This window comes from Salmo salar, chromosome 17 (genome assembly GCF_965601325.2).
Source record: "Salmo salar chromosome 17, fSalSal1, whole genome shotgun sequence".
NCBI classification, from domain to species: domain Eukaryota; kingdom Metazoa; phylum Chordata; class Actinopteri; order Salmoniformes; family Salmonidae; genus Salmo; species Salmo salar.
In genome coordinates, this window is record NC_138307.1 from 15,967,081 (window position 1) to 15,980,000 (window position 12,920).

The window sequence follows — 12,920 nt, forward strand, 5'->3', positions numbered from 1 at the left end:
ATAGGCCTACAATAGGATAATATCAATTCGGTTAACGGTATCTAGGGAAGCCTAAACAAGAGCTCTTAGAAATGATATAGCTAGCCTATGCCTATCCGTTTATATGCTATTGAACGGGACGGGCGGAGGAACCGGGACCCGCCTCAGAGGACGAAAGTGACGCCACGAAGTGCCATTCGGCTGCGGGAGGGGGAGGGGTGTAAAACAAAATAATAGATTACTTGTCACGTGGTGTAAGCAGGCTTCTGAATGATTTAAAAGGCTCTTGCCTCCCACCGCCTCCTGGTGATGCGCGAGATGCTGCTGCTGCTGAAGAGGGAGAAGAAGAGAGAGAGAGAGAGACTGCAGCAGCAACCGACATGGAGCTCGAGCCTTTCCGGGGGAGAGCGAGCATCCTCTAATCTGTCAGGGTCACGGTAGAATATGTAAGTGAATTTGTTTCTCATCCTTTCTCTCCATCTCTGTCCCACTCTCACTTTCTCTGTCTGTGTCGTCATTGTTTATGTGTGTGTGAAAATGGCGTATTCGACCCGCGGTGTGTGTGTGTCCTGCAGTGGATCGCGTTGTTGTTTGATGATAAAATGTTTCCTTCTTGAGTCACACCTGCTCGGCGTGCGTGTGCGTGTGCATGTGTATGTGTTCGGGGTGGGAACTCGCATCCCCGTTGCAGCTGCAGTAGACACCAGCAGAGAGAGACTGGAGAGGGAGATACGAGTTCGTTATTACATTACCCGACATAAAGGTATTTGTTTATCAACAGCTAGAGTAAATGTTGAGATCTGCCTGATATCATCACGTAGTAGGCTACATCTCATCTGATCGCTATTTGATCATAGAAGGACCTCTAGATAGATATAAGGCTACCCTCTGCTGTGTGTGTGTGTGTGTGTGTGTGTGTGTGTGTGAGAGAGAGAGAGAGAGAGAGAGAGAGACCGTACGAAATGGATGCTTATCATCCGGTTTATAGCTTCATGTCTGCGTGAGTAGGGTGCACGCCCATGTGCACGCCTATCCTCTGCAAGAATCAGTCTGTCTTTTTCTATAGATGATAGCGTGCGTGTTGAGGGGGGGCGACATCTGAACTTGTGCTGTTGGGGAAACTCTTGGGAGCAGATTTGTTGGGAGGTACAACTCGTTTAGTATAGCATAGGATAGGGTTTGTTAGGGTAGGATCGGGCAGGGTAGGATCGGTTAATTAGGGTAGGATAGGGTTAGTTAGGGTAGGATAGGGTCATTAGGGTAGGATAAGGTTTGTTAGGGTAGTGTATGATAAGGTTCGTAAGGGTAGGATAGGATAAGGTTGTTAGGGTAGGATAAGGTTGTCAGGGTAGGATACGGTTGTTAGTGTAGGATAAGGTGTTAGGGTAGGATAAGGCGTTAGGGTAGGATAAGGTTGTTAGGGTAGGATAAGGTAGTTAGGGTAGAATAGGGTGTCAGGGTAGGATAAGGGTGTTAGGGTAGGATAAGGTGTTCGGGTAGGATAAGGTTGTTAGGGTATGATGAGGTTGTTAGGGTAGGATAAGGTTGTTAGGGTAGGAAAAGTAGTTAGGGTAGGATAGGGTTTGTTAGGGTAGTGTATGATAAGGTTGGTTAGGGTTGGATAGGATAAGGTGGTTAGGGTAGGATAAGGGTCATTAGGGTAGGATAAGGTTTGTTAGGGTAGTGTATGATAAGGTTTGTAAGGGTAGGATAGGATAAGGTTGTTAGGGTAGGATAAGGTTGTTAGGGTAGGATACGGTTGTTAGTGTAGGATAAGGCGTTAGGGTAGGATAAGGCGTTAGAGTAGAATAAGGTTGTTAGGGTAGGATGGGGTAGTTAGGGTAGAATAGGGTGTCAGGGTACGATAAGGTTGTTAGGGTAGGATAAGGTTGTTAGGGTAGGATACGGTTGTTGGGGTAGGATAAGGTTCGTTTGGGTAGGATAAGGTTGTTAGGGTAGGATGAGGTAGTTAGGGTAGGAAAAGTAGTTAGGGTAGGATAAGGTTTGTTAGGGTAGGATAAGGTTGGTTAGGGTAGGATAAGGTTAGTTAGGGTAGGATACGGTTTGTTAGGGTAGGGTGGTTACTGTATATTATTGTGTTGTGACTTTCCATCTCTGGGTTTGAGCATGAAATAGATGGTAGAGAGAGAAAGAGAGAGGGATCAAAGAGAGCTCGGTAACTGCAGTATTGTCATCAGAGCCTTCACACACATTCCTCTCTCTCTCTCTCTCTGTCTGAGAAGCCAAAAGCTGGAAACATTGATTTCAATTATTTAGGGCTGAGGTTTAAACACACACACACATGCACACACTGAGATGTTGAGACAGGTCTGTGTGTCAGAAAGCCTGGAGCCTGAGAACAAGCTAATCTCTAATGACATGTCATGAGAGTTCTCTCTTTCTCTCCCTCCCTCTCTCTCTCTCTCTCTCTCTCTCTCTCTCTCTCCATCACCCATTCCTCCCCATGTTCCTTTTCTTCCTCTTCCTCTCTTCCTCACCCACTCCCTCGTGTCTCTGCTCTCTCACTCCTTTACATCTCCCTCTGTCCCTCTTTCCCTTTCATCTGTGTGGTGCTGGCCGTGGTGCTGAAAGCAGCAGTCATTAACAGGAATGAGAAACTGGGTGGTTCAAGCACTGAATGCTGATTGGCTGACATCTGTGGTATATCAGACCGTACCACGGATATGACAAAACATGTATTTTTACTGTTCTAATTACGTTGGTAATCAGTTTGTAATAGCAATAAGGCACCTCAGGGATTTGTGGTATATGGCCAATATACCACGGCTAAGGGCTGTATCCAGACACTCTGAGTTGCGTTGTGCCTAAGAACAGCACTTAGCCGTGGTATACTGGCCATATAGCACCCCCCCTCGGGCCTTATTGCTGAAATATGGTGTTGATGAAGTCTTGATAATAGTCATGTCCGTTATGTTGTAATAGTTTGGCTACATTCCCGTCATGCCAAGGAAGATCCCAAGATGTGTTTAACCCTGATGGGGATACCAGTTGAATAATTCACCTCCTGTCATGGCTAGATGTCACGGGGAGTAACATCGACTGCTCCCTATAAGCTTGTCTGTAATGGATTTAGATCAATCATTCTGTCAACAGGTGTGTGTGTGTGTGTGTGTGTGTGTGTGTGTGTGTGTGTGTGTGTGTGTGTGTGTGTGTGTGTGTGTGTGTGTGTGTGTGTGTGTGCGTGTGTGTGCATGTGTGTGTGTGTGTGTGTGTGTGTGTGTGTGTGTGTGTGTGTGTGTGTGCGTAGATGATCTCATAAACGTTGTTCTATTGCATGTGTCACTCACCCTCTCACAAGAACACACACAACCTGATTTGGTTTGTGAATGGGAGCCTCACTGACGTCACAGAGCCTGTCTGTGCATAAAAGCTAATACAATCACCTCCACACACACACCATCACAGAGCCATCTGCATCTCCGTCATCAGCAGCCCACCCCCTACCAGACGACAGGAACATGTAAATATATAGAGAGATAGAGAGCGAGAGGGAGGGGGCGAGAGGGGGGGGTGTTTGTTCCCATTATACTGTTTTCTCTGTGATCTTACTGCATGTGTAACGAAAGGAAATGAATAGGCAGACTAGAACTGTAGTTTAATAGAATTACTCTCCTCTCCTCCTCTTCTTTTGTCTCATCCTTTCTACTGGGGAGAGGAGAGGAAGACTGGAGTTTTACCAGATCGGGCCACGTGGTCGGGGTAAACTCTGGGCCCTAGGGATGTGTACAGCGGATTGGTGTGGTTTCCAATCCTTTTAGATATGTGTCACAGTTTGGCAATATGGTTACCATGGTTATCAGATACAAGGTCATCCAAAGGAACACGGATATAGAGGGACGGCGAGAGAGAGAGGAGAGGGGGGGGGGGGAGGAGAGACAGAAGAGAGGGAGATGGAGGGCTGCATTCCAGCTGTCTTTCCCACTCTCACTACACTCTTGAACTCAGCACTGGAGAGAGAAAGAGAGAGAGACTGAAAGAAAGGAAGAGAGAGAGAACCTTTCTCCTGAGTCAGGTCCTATACTCAACGATGACATACCCTCTCTCTGACTCTGACCTACTCAGAAGTCCAGTGGTGGCCATATCAGAACATTGCCAGTTGCCAGATTGGACTGAATCGGTTACCCAATTGGACTGAATCGGTTGCCAGATTGGACTGAATGAAGCTCGTAGCTTTATTAAGGTACTGAGTTCCAGAAGCTGAATCAGGATGTACGTTCTGTCAGTCAGACAGAATGTTGGCTGGAACACGCAGCTAACCACTCTCTTACATCAACGAATCATGCTCATTGATTGGCTGATTGAATAACAATCATTTATTATTATGGAGGATGACTAGGAAACCAGATGACAGACAGACCGATCGACAGACAGAGGACGGCTGGACTTTGTAATGGGCTGTTTACTCCTGTTCTTCTAGTTAGGGAGAACAGATCCTATTGCATTGTGTTTGAGATCAATACTGTGTCTGATGGGAACAGATGAGCTGTTTTATCAGTCTGCTGCTCATCCCTCCATCATCATCCCTACTTTCTTATCCTTTATGTCCTATTATCCACACTCTGCAGGGACAATAGCTGCCATGCCCACCACTCTCCAGTATTGTGCCTTGCTTTGTGGTTAAACCGAAACGCACACACACACACACACACACACACACACACACACACACACACACACACACACACACTTACAACCACTGTGGTTAAACAGTTGGGTAATTGCAGGCCTCGTGTAAGTGGTTGATGGCTGAGAGGCGTGTGTGTGTGTGTGTGTGTGTGTGTGTGTGTGTGTGTGTGTGTGTGTGTGTGTGTGTGTGTGTGTGTGTGTGTGTGTGTGTGTGTGTGTGTGTGTGTGTGTGTGTGTGTGTGTGTGTGTGTGTGTGTGTGTGTGTGTGTGTGTGTGTGTGAACGTGCGTGTGATGATTAAGTAGTGCTCGATGATTGAGAGGTGCGTTGGCCCACATTACATAAATGATTTCTCCCTCTCTTCATGAGTGCAGACAGAGGGGGAATAATAGAGAAAGAAACAGAGAGAAAGAAAGAAAGCTCATTGAAAGAGGGAAAGAGCTTGGCAGTAATAGTAGTAATCAGAGCAGGTTATTTTCCTACCTGGGTCACACATACTGTGTATTAACTCTTGTTCACTTTAGACCAAATGGTTTTATTCAATCATCTTCTATGAGTGCAGTCGTTGACTGACTGGGCGGAGGACAGGGGATTCGTTGATTGAAGGTTGAATCTATGACTGTGTCTCAAATAGAGCCCTATTCCCTTTATAGGGCTCTACTTTTGACCGGTACTCTGGACTAAAGTAGTGCACTATATCGGGAATAGGGTGCCATTTGGGACGCACAACCCTGTAATTATTTGTCTATGGGTGTAATTATATTGTGTCTGCTTGTGTGGGTCTGTAACAGAACAATGTGTTCTGTCAGATTGGGGGGAGTGGAGGAGTTGAGTCCTTACAGTCCATCAGCTCTGAGTTCATCTCAGGTCAGATCTAATCAGGAAGTGATGATGACTCAGGAAGTTACAACACAACACAGTCATCTGGAACACACGCACGCATGCACACACACAAACACATACAGACGGATATGAACTGTCATCTATGGCGGGGTGTAATGAGATGGTTGCTATAATATCAGGTCTACAAGGACCAGCTGATAATTAGTTCTCTGTTTTCAGGTAGAAACTCATTCTGGAACACACACCTCGCTGAGTGTGTGTGTGTGTGTGTGTGTGTGTGTGTGTGTGTGTGTGTGTGTGTGTGTGTGTGTGTGTGTGTGTGTGTGTGTGTGTGTGTGTGTGTGTGTGTGTGTGTGTGTGCGTGCGTGCGTGCGTGCGTGCGTGCGTGCGTGCGTGCGTGCGTGCGTGCGTGCGTGCGTGCGTGTGTTTACAGTAAAGGATGGATAACCAGTCATATCTTTCCCAATGTGACTGTAACTGTCAAACAGCTGTGGACAAGACACAGACATGGTGTCATATGTTGTCAGCTGTATTGTACTGTATGTGTAAAAACATGGGCTTTTCTGTTACAGATGGACACCTGAGACAACAGACAACACTTCTATATCACCATGAGGAACTGCTGACACCCTCCTCACCTGACTACCAGAGAGAAGACACTTTTCTTCCTCCCATCCTCTCTCCCACTCCACCCGTCTTCATAAGGATAAACGTTATTTTCGAAAATAGAGAAAAAAGCTGAAGCCCTCTCTTGACCCTTGACCTCTAACCCCTGATCTGTGACCTCAATATGTCAGGTCTGCGTGGTAAGCTGCAGCGTGTCCAGTGGCGGGCAGGATGGCACTCCTTCACCTCCAGAGTCCTCAGGACCAAACCGGTCGAGAGCATGTTGGACTCTGGGACAGGTAGGTGTTTACAGGGGGGTGTATCTAGGGGTGTGAATGAAGGTGGGAATGTGTGTGTATGTGTGTGTGTGTGGGTGGGGGTATATGTGTGGATATGTGTGTGTGTTTTATGTTAAGGTGTGTGTTTGTATGCTAATGTAAGTGTGTGTGTACAGGTGGTGCCAGCAGCCATGGCACCAAACTAGCGAGGGTGTTGTCCACGGTAGACCTGGTGTCACTAGGGGTGGGCAGCTGCGTTGGCACGGGGATGTACGTGGTCTCTGGGCTGGTTGCTAAGGAGATGGCTGGACCTGGCGTCATCGTTTCCTTCATCATCGCTGCTGTCGCCTCTATACTGTCAGGTAATGACACACACACACACACACACACACACACACACACACACACACACACACACACACACAGCTACATGATATTTGTGTGTCTCCCCTTCAGGAGTGTGTTATGCTGAATTTGGGGTTCGCGTTCCCAAGACAACAGGCTCAGCCTACACCTACAGCTACGTGACAGTGGGGGAGTGTGTGGCCTTTTTCATTGGCTGGAACCTGATCCTAGAGTACCTGATTGGTACAGCCGCGGGGGCGTCGGCTCTCAGCAGCATGGCGGACTCACTAGCCAATAAAAGCATCTCCACGTTTATGACTACGCACATCGGAACACTCAACGGCCTGGGTGAGTCTGGAGGGAGGGGGGAGAGGAGGAGAGGGGAGGGGGGAGGGAGGGGGTAGAGAAGGGAGGAGGGTGTGTGCTGTATATTTGTGTGGGTGTGTGTGGCTCAGTTGGTAGAGCATGGTGTTTGCAACGCCAGCATGGTGTGTGCAACGCCAGGGTTGTGGGATCGATTCCCACGGGGGGCCAGTACAAAAATAAATGCATGAAATGAAATTTATGAAATTTATGCATTCACTACTGTAAGTTGCTCTGGATAAGAGTGTCTGCAAAATGAATAAAATGTCAAATGTGTTACCAGGAGCTGTGACATAATCTTCCCTGAGACCTTGGCTGTGTCCAGTGTAGAAATATAGTGTGATGAACAGCCATGCCTTTCTGACAGGCAGAGTAGTAATACAAGTCAGTAGGTTTCACCTTCCTGAATGTGAGCCTGATGTCTAGAGTGGCTAGCAGTATAGAAACAGACAGTGAAAGCTCATTCCTCAACATAACAGATGATCACTACTTTTCTGTTTGTGGATTGTAGCGAGGGTTATGCTACAGGGTTTTGATAGTTTTCCTCTTTGTGGATTGTAGCGAGGGTTTTGTGACAGTTGTGTGACAGTCTAGGAACTGTGGAAACAGACAGAGGGAGACAAAATCTATCTAACAGGAAAAGGAAATGGGAACTTTACAACAGCTGGCCATCTAGCTTGCCGTCCATTCCCTCTGCTCACAGACATGCGCGCACACACACACACACACACACACACACACACACACACACACACACACACACACACACACTGTTGGCACGGTGCATGACTGTTGACAGTGTGTGTTCATGTGTTTTCTGCTGGTTCAGTTTTTGATAATGTTGGGGCCCAGGCATCTAATTTAAGCTCTGTTACAGTAAACTATTATATAAGCCCTCGTGTGAACTATTTTAACTTTGAGCCTGTTTCTTATGCTGAGGTCTGTAAAGCACTAAAGGCAATAGACACTAAAAAGTCTGCAGGTCCAGACAACCTGGATCCCTACCTCTTAAAGATAGCAGCTGGTATTATTACTGAACCTGTGGCTCACATTTTCAACTTGAGTTTCTTGACCAATTCCATTCCCTCCATTTGGAAATCATCTCATGTCCTCCCACTGCTAAAGGGTGGAGATCCCTCAGATGCTAATAACTATCGTTCTATCTCTAAACTCCCAAACAATTTGAGGGAGTGCGCATATGCAGCTATTCTGTGTTGAGCGGTTAACAAAGGAATAGGTACTCCTATATGCTTAATTTAGAGTTATTTATGTACCTTTAGTTGTGATATAAATGTTGGCCTGTATGTTCTGATTTTTAATACATTGTAAGGCTGCATGATGAGACTCTAATGACGATTTGAGAAAAGTCGCTTGAAAGGCATGAGCTCTGCTTTGTTTTTTGTGTAGGCTGTACACACTCCAATAGTCTCTCATTCAGAATTTGATGAGCACTTAATAATACCTTGAATTTCACGACGGCCTCCCCTTTGTGGCTGTAATGCACCCTAAAAAATCCATGGCTTTTGCGGCCTGGAGTGCTGCGTTGTGCCCTTCTCCCTGAGTGTGCTGCGCAATCCGAAGCATCTCTCACTCACATGGCTCTCCATCACATGATTGGGTATTTCTCACAGGCTACAAGTTAAGACAGACACATCAGGGACGCAACTGTGCGCGTCCTTATCCAATTCTGAGGTGCATATTTGTAACAGCCGTTGAAAGGATGGGACCAAGGTGCAGCGGAGAATGTATTCATCTTGACTTTTAATAGAAAGAATGAACACTTTACAAAATAAACAAAAAACGACTAGCAACAGTTCTGTCAGGTTATCAAGAACTAAAAAGGAAAATAACTACCCACAAACCCCAATGGAAAAACAGGCTGCCTAAGTATGGCTCCCAATCAGAGACAACGATAGACAGCTGTCCCTGATTGAGAACCACACCCGGCCAAAACAAAGAAATGCAAACACATAGAAAAAGGGACATAGAATGCCCAACCAAATCACACCCTGACCAAACCTAAATAGAGACATAAAAAGGCTCTCTCAGGTCAGGGCGTGACAATATTGAAGATATTGGATGAACTGTCCGCATTTACTTTTCGTCAGCCAACAAGATGAGTAGGCCTAACGAACAGCAAAAGCACTAGCCTATGACAATCAACTATCCCCCATAGACCACAAATCGACCTACTCTCTTCTGTGCGAGAAATAAATATTCCAAACAGTCTGGGACCGTTGTGGGATGCGATAGATCCCAAATTAATACAAACACTAGTATCAAAAAAACTTTTTTATGGAATGTGGCTGACCTAACAGATCAGAACGTTTAAAATGTTGATAAACTACTTGGCTATTTCTTCACATTATAAGCGCAGCAATGCGCACATGGTAGTAGGCTATAAGCGCAAATGTTCCATTAGTGGAAAACACCATTATCAAATGTGACCGCAAATGCAATTATGCATGTAATGCTTTTATTATAAAGGTGCATTTTTATGGAGAAAATTATCTTCCCCAAACTTGAAACTCACACGCTGCTTATATATGCCAGTTAGGCTCTACACCCATTGTAAAGCACATTAATGTGCTTAATGTTAAGAAGTTATTTGGCCACTTTAGTTGTGATACAAACCTTATTAAAGCATATAGGCTTATTGGCTAGGCTACATGAGGTGTGCGACTATGATTCGAACAAGTCTAAAAAAAAGGTGTTGTTTCTTATATTGGGCATCATTCACAAGTGATAAAATATAATTCACAAGTGACAGGCTAATATTGTCACCCATCACTCTATTCTTGATTTAATATTGTCTTTAATATATGTGTGAAATTTGTTTTGCTTTAGAATGGACCATTATCATGCACCTGTATCGAAAAAGGGGCAATGGGAAAAAATATGTAATCTATGCAGTTATATAGCGAATGGAGGACACTTTCCCCATGGTTTATTTTCATGCCAGCCAGGTAGGCTATACTCCTGTTGTAAAGAGAAGCAATGTGCTTAATATTAGGAAAGTTGAGAAATAAATATAGTAGGTCTAGCCTATAGAAAGCTGATGGGATCCTCCTCTTTTTAATAGAGGCCATCACTCTATTTTCTCCAGCATTTGCATACCCTATAGAAACGTTGCTCAACATGAGCTCATGGGTTCTCATGAAGTGTTTGATTTGATTTTCGAACACATTTGCATTAATGTCAGAGTGATTACAGGGACAATAGAGTGCTGAGCACCAGGCAGTTAGCAAGTTTGGTAGGCTACTAATGACCATCAGCAACATCAGAGCTTGGAGAAGCCTAATTACCGTGACTAAACGGTCTTGTGGAATTTGACTGCCTTCATGACTCGTGACCACCTGTGTGGCGGTAATATGGTCACCGCAACAGTCCTAAGCGGGGTTCAGTCTGGCTTTAGAATGGGGCACAGCACCACAACTGCAGCTTTAGAAGTGGCAAATTACCTCGTAAATGCACTTGATAAAATGCAGCATTGTGCTGCTCTGTTTGTTGATTTATCAAAGGCTTTTGATTCAGTTGACCAGTAATTGTTGCTAGCAGTAACATTGGTCTCAGTGAAGGGGCAGTAAATTGGTTTAAGAACTATCTTTCTGGTAGAACACAATATGTCTATACTGACAGTCACAAGTCTAGCTTTCTTGAGATTCATCGAGGTGTGCCCCAGGGTTCCATTTTAGCTCCTGTGTTGTTCTCAATTTGTTGTAATGATTTGGGAAATGGAATGCAACCAGCAAAGTTGTATCTTCATGCAGATGATACATATATGAATGTGCTCCTTCTCTGGTTCACGCTGTTGAAGAGCTCCAGAGAAGCTCGGCCAGAGAAGGTGAGCATTGCCACATCTGGTGGCTTATCCATTGAAAAAGTGCCATCCTACAAATACTTAGGTATATGGTTGGATGACAAGTTGTCCTTTAAAGTTCATATGGATAATCTTGTGAGGAAGCTTAAATTGAAATTGGGTTTTTATTTTGGTAATAAGGCTTGCTTCCCACTTATGGCTAGAAAGAAGCTTGTTCAGGCCACTTTTCTCTCTGTAATTGATTATGGTGACTTGTTATATATGCATGCAGCCTCTTTATTACAAATGCCAAGTCACTCACCCACCATTGCACCTTGTACCAAATGGTAGGTTGGTTATATGCGCAGAAAGCTACATTTGTATGTGTTCATCTACAAAGCCCTTTTATTCTGGTCTCCTTCACCACCAGCAGTTACCATACCTGGTCTGCGAGGTGGTTGCTACTTAAATTCCCCAGGACATTTACAGTATTTATTTTTATTTATTTATTTCACCTTTATTTAACAGGCAAGACTGCCTTCTCGTCTTGTGCACCAGAGGCACGGAATAGTCTACAATCCACGCTTCATCTAGATATGTTAGTGCCACTGAATGAATACATTTTCTTTATGGGAGACTGTTACAGAGGAGTGTAAAATGCTTATTTTAGGCTGGATCATGTTGTTGAATTGTATTGTATTGTTGTATGTTTTAATTCTGTATTGTATTGATTGTTGCTGCCTTCTTGGCCAGGTCTCCCTTGAAAGAGACTCTGGGTCTCAATGGGCTTTTCCTGGTTAAATAAAGGTTAAATAAAACATTTATGTTTACCTCTCGGTGTGGTGTGTATTTAACTCTCCCTCCCTCCTCTCCTCCCTTCTCCCCTCCCTCACTACTCCTCACGATCCCTCTCTCCCTCGCTCTCTGCTCCCCCTCCCTCCCTGTCCCCATCCCTCTCTCCCTCGCTCTCCCCTCTGCTCCAACTCGCTCTCTCCCTCCCTCCTCCTCTCCTCTCCCCTCTGCTCCCCCTCACTCTTTCCCTCCTCCCCTCCCTCCGCTCCCCCTCTAGGTAAAGGAGAGCAGTCGTACCCAGACCTCCTGGCCCTGCTGATAGCAGTGATTGTGACAGTGATCGTGGCCCTGGGGGTGAAGAACTCAGTAGGGTTTAATAATGTGTTGAATGTGATCAACCTGATGGTGTGGGTCTTCATGATGGTGGCCGGACTCTTCTTCGTCAACGGACACAACTGGGACGATGGAAGGTTCCTACCCTTCGGGTGGTCAGGGGTGAGAAACACAAGCAGACATATATATATGCACACGCTATTACACAGATACATTGGTAGGCATGCAGATATGCAATGCATTGTGATATTCAACTAGTCAACTTCTCCTAGTTTAATTGCTAGGTTTAGATAGCAACATTGCTAACTAGCGGCTAACTCTAGCTCAACTGTTGGTGAAATCATAATGTCAAAAGTGATTGTGTTTTAACACAGCCCTTAACCTCTGTGTCTCTCCTGTGTGTGTTTATACCAGGTGATGCAGGGAGCAGCAACATGTTTCTATGCCTTCATAGGGTTTGACATCATTGCTACTACAGGAGAGGAAGCCAAGAGTCCCAACACCTCTATACCCTATGCTATTACTGTTTCCCTCATCACCTGCCTTACTGCATACGTCTCTGTGAGTACGCACGCACGCACGCACGCACACACACACACACACACACACACACACACACACACACACACACACACACACACACACACACACACACACACAGACATAGACACACTCATGGACACACAGATACATACACACAAACACACACATAGACACACACACATACACGTCCATGCCCTATTCGGTGCAAATGACATCATTTGCCCTCAAGAGTTCGTCGGAATGAATGATTTCTGGTTGGTTGGACTCTCTCTATGTATGTGGTTTCAGATATAGACTATCTATATACTCTATGGTTTAAGATGTAGACTATATACTCTATGGTTTAAGATATAGACTATCTATATACTCTATGGTTTAAGATATAGACTATAT

General features: G+C 45.1%; 1 protein-coding gene across 1 annotated transcript in view; it reads left to right on the forward strand.

Moving 5' to 3' along the window:
• Nucleotides 1–239: 239 nt before the first annotated feature.
• LOC106575479 (putative cationic amino acid transporter) overlaps nt 240–12,920 on the forward strand; it is an 18,842-nt gene continuing 6,161 nt past the window's right edge. Inside the window, exons 1-6 of the mRNA XM_014151993.3 lie at nt 240–425; nt 6,041–6,373; nt 6,529–6,714; nt 6,809–7,045; nt 11,929–12,146; nt 12,399–12,545. Coding sequence (XP_014007468.2) covers nt 6,259–6,373; nt 6,529–6,714; nt 6,809–7,045; nt 11,929–12,146; nt 12,399–12,545 — 903 coding nt within the window. The 5' untranslated portion in view covers nt 240–425; nt 6,041–6,258. The remainder of the gene's footprint in view (nt 426–6,040; nt 6,374–6,528; nt 6,715–6,808; nt 7,046–11,928; nt 12,147–12,398; nt 12,546–12,920) is intronic.